The sequence below is a fragment of the Terrapene carolina genome, unplaced genomic scaffold, assembly GCF_002925995.2.
Source record: "Terrapene carolina triunguis isolate 2854851 unplaced genomic scaffold, T_m_triunguis-2.0 Scaffold93, whole genome shotgun sequence".
Lineage (NCBI taxonomy): Eukaryota > Metazoa > Chordata > Testudines > Emydidae > Terrapene > Terrapene triunguis.
Window position 1 is genome coordinate 23,243,773 of NW_020664444.1, and position 14,323 is coordinate 23,258,095.

The 14,323-nt window shown below is 41.4% G+C and overlaps 1 protein-coding gene across 1 annotated transcript in view; it reads right to left on the bottom strand.

Moving 5' to 3' along the window:
- CIITA (class II major histocompatibility complex transactivator) overlaps positions 1-715 on the bottom strand; it is a 62,049-nt gene extending 61,334 nt beyond the window's left edge. Inside the window, exon 1 of the mRNA XM_026650807.2 lies at positions 441-715. Within this exon, the coding sequence (XP_026506592.1) occupies positions 441-715 (275 nt within the window). The remainder of the gene's footprint in view (positions 1-440) is intronic.
- Positions 716-14,323: the final 13,608 nt, after the last annotated feature.

The window sequence follows — 14,323 nt, forward strand, 5'->3', positions numbered from 1 at the left end:
CATGTGACCAAGTCACCATGGACCAGCACAGTAAAATGCTCCTGAATCTGTGTACCAGTTTGAGAAGCACTGCCCTAATCATAGTCTCTAATATCTTCTTTCTACTCCCATTGCACACTGTCTCTGATCCTGCAAAGGGGCACAAATGAGAAGTTTTCAATAGGTCTTGATTATAAAAATTGTTATCTACTTAGCTACCCTAGGGAGGGTTTATTTTAAAAACTCAAATTATTGTCACATGGCATTTTGGTCTCTCTCCCTCATCCTACATCTATTATGTTGCTATGCACATCTACACCACTGTACCAAATCTAACAGCCATACAACAAAGGGAAGAAATTAAAGGGAAGAATTTAAAGGGAAGAAATTTTGAAAAGCGTTGTTTAATAAATGTAAAATAAAAAGCAAACTTACCAGCTATACCCCTGTTCAGAGATGACTCATTATCTGTGATGTCTTGTGGCATCTTAGTGTACAGTTTTAAACAATGGAGAGGAACTAAGGTGTTCAAACACAAGTCCCATTTTTCCACAAGTGTTAGAGATATCTTCCTTGCTAGGTCTTCTCTGTCTTTTTCCTGGAGTAAGGTCTGATGGTATTCCTTGGATATAACATCTTTCTCGAACATGCAACTGAGCAATGCATGGACATCAGAAGTTGTGGCACTGGAAAGAATTTCCCTGACTCCAGGAAGGATCTCTTTGAAAAGATTCATAACAGCAGCCTAAAGAGTTTTAAAGAGATTTCAGCCAAAATCTCAACTGGTTAAATAAAAAAAATCCACTCAGTCAGCATCAAAAAAAGATGAAGTGAAATTTTTTTTAACACAATACTTTGGTTTGTGTCATTTGTTGAGGTGTTTCCTCATTCGATGAAAGTTATGATTCAAGTTTCGAACAACTTCTTGATGCGGTCACACAAAATTCATTGCAACAGTTGTTTCCAAAACACTTTCCAAAACAGGCAGTTTTAAAGGCCACATTATGTTCAATAATTAAGGAGAAGTATTAACATGGGACTACCTGACAATAAGGGAGATGGATCCTTTGCCCAACTAGAAACTGTGCTACAACTGGCTATAGGCATATATTGTGCTCATTAGTGATGCACTCCAAGACTGTTTCTCAGCCTAACCTTCCTTTCAAAGCAGAACAAAAGTAGAGCTTTGGGAGAGTTGGCTCCACCTAGGAGAGGTCTGAAATTTGGGCATACACTGACTCCAGTGTAACTCACTTCAGTCTCATGCTCAGCCAGGGTGACAGCGTATTTGGGACAGCATTCAGGAGCACTGAAGAGTTATAACGTTATAGAGAGTTAGAGTTATAAAGCATTTGTTTTTACTTCCGTAACAATATGCTCACCTTAGAACAGAGTTACCAGACACCAAAGCTTGAGAGATCATACAGCAATCTAAGCATTTTGGAAGCCATTACCTTCCTATCAGTATCCTCTTTAGCCCAGCTCCATCTTCTAACTTACCCATAGGTACAAGTTAGAACATTTTGATGTGTGGTCTGTTCTTAGGCAATTATATCTAATAGGAGAAATCAGCTAAGGGAAATCCTGACCCTATTAAAGTCAGTGACAAAACTCCCATTAACTTCAATGGGGACAGGATTTCACCCTGTGTTACTTCAAGAAAACATGTTGGCAAATTAGCACAGATAGGCATCTAGGTGGATTAAGGTATTGGGCAGGCTACATCTCTAATACATGGAGGGGAAAGTAAGGTAATTACTCAGCTTAAATAAGGGGGTAAAATCAGGCCCTGTTTTTGCCAGGAGAATACAAAAATAAAAACCATGCCCCAAGTCAGACATAAAAAAGTTACCTATAAATTCAAGAGGAGCCAAAATTATAACTTAAAACCAAACTCCTTTTCCTCCCCCTCAAAGTTAAAGAAGCTGATTTGGACTCTCCAATCCAAAACATTCTCCAACAGTGTCAATTCTTTTCAATACTCTAGTTCAAACAGGAATTATTTCAAGGCAGTTCTATGGTCTGTGTTATACAGATGGTCAGACTAGGTGATCTTGGAATCTACAGATGAAATATTCCCAGCTGGTAGAAATATTTAAAGAGCTACCTTTGAGATTTTAGAACCATCAAATTTGAACCTGAGATCTAGCTCCAAATGAGACTAAAACCTGAGCCCTAGAAACTTCAGCCTAATAAGGATTCACTTTTAGTACTGCCTTCTTGGCTTAGCTCCAGGAGATTACAGCACGGAATGATTTGCAGAAATTATATGGTATTTTCTTCAAAAGTTCAGAATTTCTCATGTATACTGGAAAGCATCACTGTAAGCAGGCATTTAGGTGCCTGAGGCAAACAAGCATATTTGCGCCCCCTACCTTTTCCCCCCTCATTTTTCCACCCCCACAGCTTTGCTCCCACGACTTTGTGCTGTAGGCGGCTGCCCTGCTTGCCCCACCCTGGTAATGGCCCTGGTGGAAAGGAATAGACTGGCAACACTTAAAGACACATGTAAACACAATCAACAAAGTTTTACCTTTGTCCTTACAAATATCTAGTATGTTGTAAACAATATCTATGAAAAAATTACACATGTACTTTCACCCTGGATATCTAAAAACAATCAATACAATCTTTTGTCCTTTCAATTATCTTCTAACTAGTGTCTATCGATAAAAAACCCGAACATGTACTTTCAGCTTGGACACCTTTAATTTCAGAAAGAAAGAACGAGCAAGTCTGCATGAGAGCATAATGTGAGATACTCACCAAGAGCCAGATTAAAGCATCACAAATTGAATGCTTCTACAGGTGGAGTAAGGAACTCTAATATTAAGAGTGTAGCTATAGATTTATACTTTACATACGTAAATGTACCCTTTACATGCACTGCACAGAATAAATACTTTTACATTCTCCCTTTGGTGAATGCTTTGTGACTGATTACTAGAATATCTATTAAGTGTTTCAGACTAGTGCCTCTCAACCAAATATTAGCCTATATTTTTTTAAATTATTGCAAGATAAGGCAACAGTATTTTAAATTTATATGCCAATTCGTATGATTTAACCAAACCAGTTTACTACACATATTGTTCTACTTCTAGTAGTAACTACATTTGTCAGTGATGACTTAAAGGTTCAAAGTAAATTAACAATTTTAGTGAAATATTGAAATGCTGTAATTGATAACTTGTATAATTTATACAAATATTTATAAAACATTTATATTATTTATATACATATATTTTACCCTTTATGATCTTTGAAGGTGAAAATCACCGTATCAGGCACAGATTTACAAAAATAGGTGCCTAAAGCGAAATATGGACTGACGACACCCATTTTTTGAAAAAGCTTGGCTTATTTTCCATTCAGTCCCTCACCCTGCTCAACCTTATAACTTCCAGTTTATTGATCTCTATGGTTTCATAGTGTTTTGCTAAGTGCTGCAGTGCTATAGAATAAAACTGGTGGCATTTAAGAAAAAGCAATAAAAACTAACCAATTTTTTTCCAGCTACTTAGAGTCCAATTCTGCATACAAGTACTGCTGGGCTTAGTGTTTGGTATTATGAGTATTCCCATTGATTTCAAATATGACTACTCATAGTAGTAAGCATCTGTAGACTCAGTTTGCTGCTACTAGTTTATCAAGAGGAATTTCCATCACATCTTATAAGTGGATTTGATATGCTGATGGCAAATTTCCATTAATAATGTACTTTGTACTTTGAAGAAATGGTAAACATTTATTGTTAGGGTGTTGGTAGAACACATAATTTACCAGAAATGAATTCATAATATAGGAAAGATGCATAATCAAGAGATTACTAGCTAGCAGCGTTAATGCTAACTGCACTGGCATTAGATAATATGTTTCAGTGAAGGTATTTAACTTGGCAACTGGGGAAAATATGCAGTTAATTGGTTTTACTTTTCCTTATAAACATTCAGGGGTTTTCCCATTGGCTCTCTTCTTGATTCCCTGTTGTATACAGCCAGTAGTATCAAATTAAGTGCAGGTGTAGCTGTGCTCAAAGTACGGGGGGAGGGTAAAAAATCAGTACAGTTTGGTACTGTTTGGTATTTGTTCTGCGAAACTTCTGTATCACAATCTCAACTTGTAGTTTGGAGGGGAGCAAGAAGGCAGATGTGTACCCAGGCCGGCCCTAGACCAAATAGCACCCCAGGCAAGGAGCATCTTCAGTGCTCCCCACCTCCATTTATTCAGCTTTTGAATACCTTATTTTTTATTGCATTTGTAGCCCATTTCACAACTTTGATGCACAATTTGCATGCACGATTTATCCTTGTCATATAAGACAATAAATTTGCACTCTAGGATCTGTACATCTGTATTTATTCATGCCATATATATGCAAATAAAAATAATTAGTTTCCTCTAAGCTTTATAGAAATTTTTAATTTTAAGAATAACTGAAATGTACTAACATTAAGAAATGGAACTGTGCACCAATACTGTGTGGAGCAGAATTAAATAGTGTTACAGGAGGTGATAGCCTTAGAATGTTAACCCTAGTCCTTTAGTTCAAAAAATCACTTTTCTCAATTTTGCTGGGCTCTCACTTCACTTCAGTTGGTTCTTATATCTTACAGACTGACTGGCGATGCCCCGCCCCTTATATACCCACGAGGTCATGGCTGACAACGTTCTAGGAGGTTCAAGGAAATGTAGTTCTCAGAAAGTCTGGAAGGTTCCACAAAATTCTACAAAGGTTCAGAACATTCTAGGAGGTCAGTGAAAAATGAATCCAAACACAGAATACATGAAACGTGTTAATTCAAACAGTCTATTTTACCTTTTGTCTCTAACAACAAAAACTGCACCCCGAGCCCAGTGCCCCCCAAGTCTGGCAGGTGGTCACCTGGGTCTCCTGCTCCTAAATCCGGCCCTGTGTGTACCTATGGAGTGTGGGTTTCACCTGACTTAGAAAGGGTGACATTGTGTTCCAAGCTTATTTGGTCTCAGTGGGTATGTCTGCCCAGCAAAAACAAATGAAAAAACCCTGGAGCAGCGAGTCTGAAAGCCCGAGTCAACTAACTTGGGCTTGCACTACAGGGCAAAAAATAGCAGTGTAGACGTTCCTGCTCAGTCTGAAGCCTGGGCTCTGAAGCCCGGGCTCTGAAGCCCGGCAAGAGGGGAGGGCCTCAGAGCCTGGGCTCCAGCCCAAGTGAGAACATCTACACTGCTATTTTTAGCCCCCTAGTGAAAGCCCTGCAAGCCCAAGTCACTTGACCCAGGCTCTGAGATTCACTGTTGCAGGATTTCTTTGCAGTCTAGACCCAGCAATACCAGATCAAGCCTGCTCATCTTCCAAGCTGGTTTGTTCTAAACTGCTAGCCCTGCAAACTCAAGAGCCTGAAGGCTGCTAGAGTCAAACTAGCTCTTTGTTTCTCAAATATCATTCACCACTAAAAATCCGCAGGCCAAGTTTGGCTTAATTGCCTGTATGCAACCCCACTGTCTTCAATGTGACTGCCCAGAGATAAGGGAGGACAGAATTTGGCCCTACGTTTGTTGCTTGGGTGGCAATCCTGCTGATGCATGAGCAGGAATAGACTTCAGCTCATTCTCTCATGGCCATACCATCTCTTCAGTGTTAAGGGGAGTAAAAACTTTCCTCTGCTTTTGTCATGGAAGTAAGCAGATGAGGCTGAATGTACACAAGCTATTGAGTAAGCTGAGCCCACTTTTACATCGTCACATTTCAGAGTAAGGCACGCAGTAAGGTCAGTCATAGGTTTCCTCCAAATTCTTCAAACAAAGGGACTGGCAGGGAGAGAAAAAGAGCAAGGGACTGCCACGCCAGAAGCTCTGCTTTGGGATAACTACAGCTTCATGCTCAGGGCCGGCGCAACCCATTAGGAGACCTAGGCAGTCCCCTAGGGCGCTACAATTTGGGGGGCGGCGACCGCGGCAGTATTTCGGTAGCGGGACCTTCCGCCACCTCTGTGGGGGGCGGCATTTTGGGGTGGGACCTTCCGTCGCCTAGGGCGGCAGAAAAGCTGGTGGCGCTCCTGTTTAGGCTGCATTACATTCTGAATAGATTCACCACAGGTTTGGGAGAAGGTGTAAGACTTCATCTCAAGTTCTTCTCTGCTGAATTTGTGTCCTTGTACGGTATCCTACATACCATGTGGAGTCCCTGCCACTTCTGCCAGGGAGCCCTTCAGAAACCCCTTTTAAAGAGAATGCAGTGAAAGTCAGGACACAGCTGGGCAGCAGCTTAGAGAACTCCTCCTGACTAACTGACAGTCTTTCCCGGGGCGTTGGGTGTGGTGGTGTCCTCAATCTTCCAGTCTGTTGAGACTATTAAACTGAGCTGCCTTTTCTAAAGCTGTCATCTCAGTCTCTACCCTTAAGATGTAGTTCATTGATCAGTGAACATCACTTCCTTTAAACTGGGATCTAGAGAGCCCTGTCTGGTGGAGATACCGTTCTGTGGTGGTGGCTAAACTCTTCCTTTCCACACAGGCAGAGAAAAATGCCCAAGTGGAGAGTCTCCTCCATATGCAGAAGGGCAGGTGAACGAGTGGTTACAGAATACTTAGTCATGTACTATTCAGGCATGAAAAGAGCTCACTTTTCAGTAGATGTCTCATCAGCCAACACCTTGAGCAGTTTCTAAATGCAGTGTGTCCAGGGGAAATCCAACATCCAGATAAACTTTTGGGTGGTTTACCAAAAGGCTTTGAACAGCAAAAATAGTTTTGCTTCCTTTGCCAGACCTAGATCTGAGAACATTAGATTAAAAGCAAGTCTTGCTATTAAAGTAAGCACTGTACACTGTAAATACATATACATAAAATATTAAGGTTAACTTTTGAATCACAATCTTTCCAAGGTTGTTTTTAAGGCTACTTTTACAAGGCTTTTCCAGAAAGTTCTGCAGGGCAGTCTATCTATCTTGACCATACAACATAGTATTCACTATACAGTAAACATGGATTTGGGGGTGGGGTGGGGGGGGAGAGTATAGTCCAGTGGGTAGGGCACTGAACTGGGACTCTCAAGACTATGGTCCCTTCCCAGCTCTACCACAGTCTTCCTATGTGACCTTGAGAAAGTTACCTCATCTACCCTGTGCCTCAGTTCCCCATCTGTGAAATGGGGATAACAGCTTCCTTACAATCATGATGTTGAGGATAAACTCCATGATTGTGATGTGCAGACACAACAGGGATTAGTGACATATAATACCTAGATGGACATAAACTTGCATGCATCATTTTCCTCTGAAGAATAAAATGGACTGCTTTGACTTTAACAAGATTATCTAAAGTCCTGCTGTAATGTCAAGACTATTTTAAAAATGTTAACATCAGATTTATGTAGAACTGGCACTTCCTCTGAATATAGAGAATTAAAAAACACAAGTTCTCCTTTTCCAATAACTGCATTTTTTTAAACAAGGGATAGCATGGCAAAAACAAAGCGTGTGAAAAAGGGAACTAAAGTCTTTTCTACATAGTGCAGGTAAAGCACACCAGCGGGGTGTGATTTGTAAGCGCTTTAACGTGCTGTACTCTAACTGCCCCATGTAGACCCTGCTATGCTCTAAAAGGTATCGAATTTGTGTTAACATAGTCCTGTTTCAACACACTAATGTAAAGTAGGTACCTTTTAGACTGGGCTAGCAGAGTCTATGGGGGCAGTTAGAGAGCAGCACGTTAGTGACTTTTACAAATCATACCCCTCTAGCTCGCTTTGCCATGTAGACAAGTCCTAAATCTGATTTTTGCTTCTCACTATTCATTGCATTCCTCTCACCTAAATCAGTGCATTTTTAAAAGGATTTATTCTGTGCCTGAGGTGGAGCGCTATGTCCCTCAGTTTCTGACTTTGAGAGCAAACATAGTGCATGCTATGGGAACTAGGGAAATGCAACCTAGATGGCGCTACTATAAGGTTGGTGCAAAACTGGTTGGGAAACCATTCCCAGAGAGTAGTTATCAGTGGTTCACAGTCATGCTGGAAGGGCATAACGAGCAGGGTACCGCAGGGATCAGTTCTGGGTCCGGTTCTGTTCAATATCTTCATCAATGATTTAGATAATGGCATAGAGAGTACACTTATAAAGTTTCCAGACAATACAAGCTGGAAGCTGGGAGGGGTTACAAGTGCTTTGGAGGATAGGATTAAAATTCAAAATGTTCTGGACAAACTGGAGAAATGGTCTGAGGTAAATAGGATGAAATTTAATAAGGACAAATGCAAAATACTCCACTTAGGAAGGAACAATCAGTTGCACACATACAAAATGGGAAATGACTGCCTCGGAAGGAGTACTGTGGAAAGGGATCTGGGGGTCATAGTGGAGGGTCATAAGCTAAATATGAGTCAACAGTGTAACACTGTTGCAAAAAAAGCGAACATTATTCTGGAATGTATTAGCAGGAGTGTTGTAAGCAAGACACGAGACGTAATTTTTCGCTCTACTCCGCGTTGATTAGGCCTCAAGTGGAGTATTGTGTCCAGTTCTGGGTGCCACATTTCAGGAAAGATGTAGACAAATTGGAGAAAGTCCAGAGAAGAGCAACAAAAATGATTAAAGATCTAGAAAACATGATGTATGAAAAAATTGGTTTTGTTTAGTCTGGAAAAGAGAAGACTGAGAGGGGACATGATAACATTTTTCAAGTACATAAAAGGTTGTTACAAGGAGGAGGGAGAAAAATTGTTCTTCTTAACCTCTGAGGATAGGACAAGAAGCAATGGGCTTAAATTGCAGCAAGGGAGGTTTAGATTCGACATTAGGAAAAATTTCCTAGCTGTCAGGGTGGTTAAGCACTGGAATAAATTGCCTAGGAGAGTTGTGGAATCTCCATCATTGGAGATTTTTAAGAGCAGGTTAGACAAACACCTGTCAGGGATGGGCTAGATAATACTTAGTCCTGCCATGAGTGCATGGAACTGGACTAGATGACCTCTCAAGGTCCCTTCTAGTCCCATGATTCTATGCATCACACAAAAGGCATCAAGCTGTGCAGTAGCTTATATTAACACAAAGGTCATTCTCAAGGAATGAATGCTCATTCATGGCCTGAGCCAATGTCCACTGAAGACAATAGAGAAAAAAATCCCGTTGATTTCCCTGGGCACTGGAAGATGCCTTTGCAGTAATCCAAATCACAGGTCTAGTTAAGGCTCTATTTACCACTGTAAATTGTATATGAATTTACTCTGAATGAAACTTGGAATATTTACCACTACCACCACCCTGCCAGCTGATTACAGCAATAAGCCATAGCAGGGCAAGCATTAGTGTTTGACACATGCTTCTGGGGGCATTGCAAAGCACATGGCCAAGAAGTATTTCCAGCACCACCACGCCATGATTTGCTGCTGTTAGTGAATGGTTCCTTAATTAAAAACCTTATGGGGATGGACAGTGATACACCAGAACAATCCACTATGAAATATAGATTCCAGTTAAAAGGCAAGATACTTTCCCTATCATTGTATCTTAAACCTAGTGAACCTACTCTTTAGAATATATTTATTTTCCCCTCAACTCTTCTCTTCAAGGCTCCCTGGACTATTACTTCTCTCCGCTTCCTTCCCTCAGATGCCCAGCTGCCTTTCCAGCAACAGATTGTAGCACAGCCACTTTTGTCTCATTCCCCCTCACCACCATTGTCCATGTTGCTTATGGTGGCATCTAGAAGACAACTAGTAAAATGAAAGCACTGACCACTTAGGTCAATTCAACATCCCATGGAACTTTCTGAAAAAGCAGAGGTGTTTTCATGACCAGCCCCCAAGTGGTTGACAGAGACAGTCTCAACAGGCAGTCTTAAGGTAAACTGCTGATCAGATGACTAACCAGTCTATTGATGGCTGAGGTCAGAGTCCTCCAGTCAGAGGCATTGCTGTGATTCTGAGCCCTAAGACATTTGCTTTGTATGCAACATAAAGAATATTAATAAAATCCCAGAAGTTAAGCGTCTGTCTGGGTTTGCAAACCAAAACCTCCCAGCTGGGTTTGCATGGGCGAAATGATAAGTCAGGTGACTGAGAGAGTAATAATAGAACTAATTTGTAATCAGGAAGTTCTGTTTTCTTGTGACTTCTACTTCAGAACAATACCCACAGGCGTGGGCTGCGTTTGGGATAAGCTTAGGCTCCAAAGGGATGGGCATGAGTAAAAAGGGGGGAATATGACCACATATGCAGGGTTTTATTTCCAACATGTATTTAAATTGTACCTCTAACTGAAAATCAAACCTGAGAATAAGAAATAGAGCTGAAGAGGGCACTGCAATCTTTAATTATTGTCTTTCCCTTTTTGGGTGGCAAGCTTCCCTTCCTCACCCATCCCCTGGAGCTACAACATGGGTTATTTAATAGCAGCGTCTGGGTTTAGTTTTGTAGATGCTGCAGAACTAAAATGAAAACCCTCCTATCTAAGTAGTTACCATCCTAAAAAAGCCTAGCGTCAAATCCTGCCCTTGGGTGGCTGTGCATGCAGCTCTCAGTTGAAAGCAGTGGGAGCTCAACATGCCTCAGGAGGTTGAATATGGCCCTTTCATCCATCAGCTTATAAAACAGGTTGCATATCGGGGCATTGCAAAATGACGAAAGTGTTTAAGTTTAAAGGTGATCTGGCAAAGCTTGGTTTCTTTTTTTAAGTGTGTTAGGTAGGGGTTTTCAAAGGAGTTTAAGGGAGCTAGGTGCCTAACTCATTGAAGTTCTGTGGGATTTAGGCACCCAACTTTCATGTGCCTTTCAAAATCCCAGCCTTACTGCAAGTTGAATAACTCAGAGAAAAGGAAATGCAAACAGGCTGGCCTGCTCTGCACTTTGTAGACTCAGCACCATGCTGTGATGTTACAGCTATCAGAAGTCCTCTGTGGAGAATGGATCCAATTTCAGAGGGCACAGATAGGCAGTCATTTAAACCTGGCAAGGTATACAGTGTTTTTCTGAAAATATCATGCTACTGGAATACACAAACTTCAAAGAGCATAAAGTCATCCAGCCTGCCACTTACTCACACACCTGGAATCCATTCCTTTCGCTAGCATCAGCATCCTGGTAGCACTATGGTACACACTGGAATGTCACAGTAAAGTGGGAGCTGCCGGGAATAACTGAAGGGGATCTAAACAGAAAATAGAACAGAGCTTATATGCCAAATGCTCCTTAGTCTCATACTTTGGGGCTGATGTCTCAAAGAGCAAGGGTAACTCACTTATAAATATTCAATACTTTTATTTATGCCGGGTCCCCCTCATCTAACTTCCAGTGGATTCTCTCCCCACCCCCACAGTGGATCTGTGCTATGTGGCAGGAGTGAGGGAAGGACAACCCACTAAGCAATCTGCACAGTAGCCCTGTAATTTCTCATTACCTTCCTTAGCCCAGTCCTCTCACACTTCTGGGCAACATAGCCCTTTGCTTTCCCTAGACAAGTGACTGGGGAAGGTGGAGCAGGTGCAGCAGAGGCAATAATCATGCCATAAAGAGTCACCAGACCCGTCTAACTCCACCTGCAATCTGCTCTCAACTTATTGGCAGAGTGCTCAGAAGTTTTGTGTAGGAAGGGTGTATAATGCCCTGGAGACATACCCTTTCTAAATCCCACTTCTGCTTATGGCAGTGGAAAATGCTTTATGAGTTATGACCTCCAGTTTTTAACACTTACATGCAGGGACTAGTTCTCTTTTACAGCACCAAACACATTTAGTTAGAGCCATCCAGATATAGCCTCACTGGAAAGAACAATCAAGACCCGTGGGTGCTCAGACAGTATAAAGGAGATTTTAGCCTCTCTTCTAGTTCCTGGAGAAAGCGATGGTCTTATATTGCATCACATGCCTTCTGGTCAGTGAGAGTGGATGTATACAAAGCAGATTGGGCCAGACTGCAATCTTGAATGAAGCTAGTTTGTCCCTAGCTAACACATTTCTAGAGTGACTTTAGTTCTTGTGAAAGCCACCTGACAGTCATCCCTGGAGGAGATTGTAGAACTGATGAATTAAATTGTTTTTAATTGTTCACTTTATTAATGTAACTTCATAAGTAAAGTTTTATGAATGAAACAATATTCATTCATAAAACCGGTTACCCCAATAACCGGCTAATTAACAATTAAGATGCTTGTTAAGAGCCATAGCTGATCAGTCAGCTGCCTTTGTAAGTTTCACTATCAATCCAATTCCTGCTTAAATCACTGAGACTTGCACTGTTTCAGTATTGTAATTTCTGTTCACCATTTATTACACTTGCCTACAGTGTAACTTCTGTTCACTGTTTGCCATCCATTATACTTGTCTATATTGTAACTTCTGTTCACTGTTTGCCATATTGTAATTCAAACCCCATTTTAAAACGCTTACTCCATTTTGTAAGGGCTTGCTGCAACCTTCATTTTTGCAAACCCTGCTGTAATCTTATTAGTTTAATTTAGATGTGTGAATGAGGTATGTATGGAAGATGGAATCAACCTCCAGCACCAGCCTGTCCTGATTAAATAGAGTTCAAACACCAACGGCTGAAGATGCAGACAAGAGCCCTAACAAAGTAAGAAGAATCCACCCTAAAAAGAAAAGGTACAATAAAAGGAAGATCAAAGCCCGGTCCGAGTCTGAAAGTCATGTCTGCAATTGACGGGTAATCAATCACCAAACCTGGAGGCAGCGTGACACAGCAAGACCTATAGACTCTGGATTCAAACTAAAGCCTACAAAAAGGATGGGTGAGATGGAAAACTTTGGAGGAGGGTAACATTCTGCTGCCAACATGGAAGGGCATCGGTGCATGCCCAACAAAGACCCAGCTCGTCCTTGTGTCCGGCTTTCCTGGCCAGTTAGCCGCCACAAGCTACGAACCCAAGCTGCAAACTCAAGCCACAGACTCAAGCAGGACTGGTAACTATGCAGCAGCTGCAGAACATCTGATGGATGTGTGTGTGTGTGTATGTGTGTGTGTGTGTGTATAGATATTAGGTATAATGTGTCTGTATAAGGATTAAGATATTAGTTATTGGTCATAAATCAAATTGTTATCATAATAAATGTGGCATCTTTATCTTGTCCCCTTTAATAAGATCCTGCTAGTTTTTATTGGTATAACAAGATGACTATTTCATTCACAAGATGGGCAGGAACAACAAGAGCTTCCTGACTCTGACCTGCCAACCTGTCCCTGCTCTGAGAAGTCTGGTGTAAACTCAGGTTTTTTTACTGAAGATGATATGAGACAAGAATTGCTTTTTTTTTTTTTTTTTTAAAAAGGAGGTAACTTCTAGGACTACATGCCTCTGCCCCAGCTCTCCACCCCAGACCCTACCCTTTGTGGGTTTCATTGCAGCGGGTTAAGGGAAGGACCATGGTAGGCCCCAGTAGCAGAGGGGATGGTGTCACTCATTGAGGCAGTTCCTCACAGTGTGAAAGGCATCAGGCAGATGGGAAGATACCAATGCATATGTAGGTGAGGATGCTCCCAATGGGGACCCACCCCTGAAGGAGAGTGAACACTTTAAACACGATCAACTGCAATAGAGGTGAACTGGAGGAAGCATGCACACAGCACTGGAGGCAGCAGCGCTCCCCGCTCCAGCAGAGGTCTGCTGGATACCAAGACCTGCAACAGCAGGCTTCCAATCCTCATGAACTGCTCTCCTGCCCACAAAGCCAAGGTCATGTGAGACTTTAAAATGGGGGGAGAGACACTGAGGGAGATGAGACAATTCTCTTGATTTGACCATAAACTTCACAATATTTAATGTTTTTTTTAAAAGCCCAGCACAGCTCCTCCAGTCAAGTTAATCTCAGCTTCCATTTAAATAGAATACATTTCTAGCCCTCATGGTTGCTGAGCAAAGCTGAAAAGCATGACCTGAGTGTTCCCCAAGGGCTCGGAAACTAGAAGGTCAATAAAAACCCAAAATGCTTGTTTGGAGTCTTTTGGTCTCATGATTTTGGGGTCCTGATCATAATTTTTCAATGCTGGGGGTTGGCCCTACTAGGGAAACGTGAAAGTCATAAGAGGTGTGACACATTAGACAGGTGGGCTGTTCTCATGAGATGGTGAGTTAAGTTCTCATAGAAGTCAATATTTTTACTTCCTTATTAAAACACCAACAAGGGTGGTATTTGATGTAGCAACTTCTGCACAAATTCATTTTGTGTAAATCATCTCACTACAGATCTAGGCTGTACATAAATCAATAGCAAGTGATAAAAGTCTCTTACCACCATACTCTGAGTGAACCAATGAAGATATTCTGGTTAACAAGACAAACAGACTCATTTCTCTGACATATGAGTTACCTAACTTAAGACAAAATGCTTTAAAATAGACACTTGAATAACTGCTG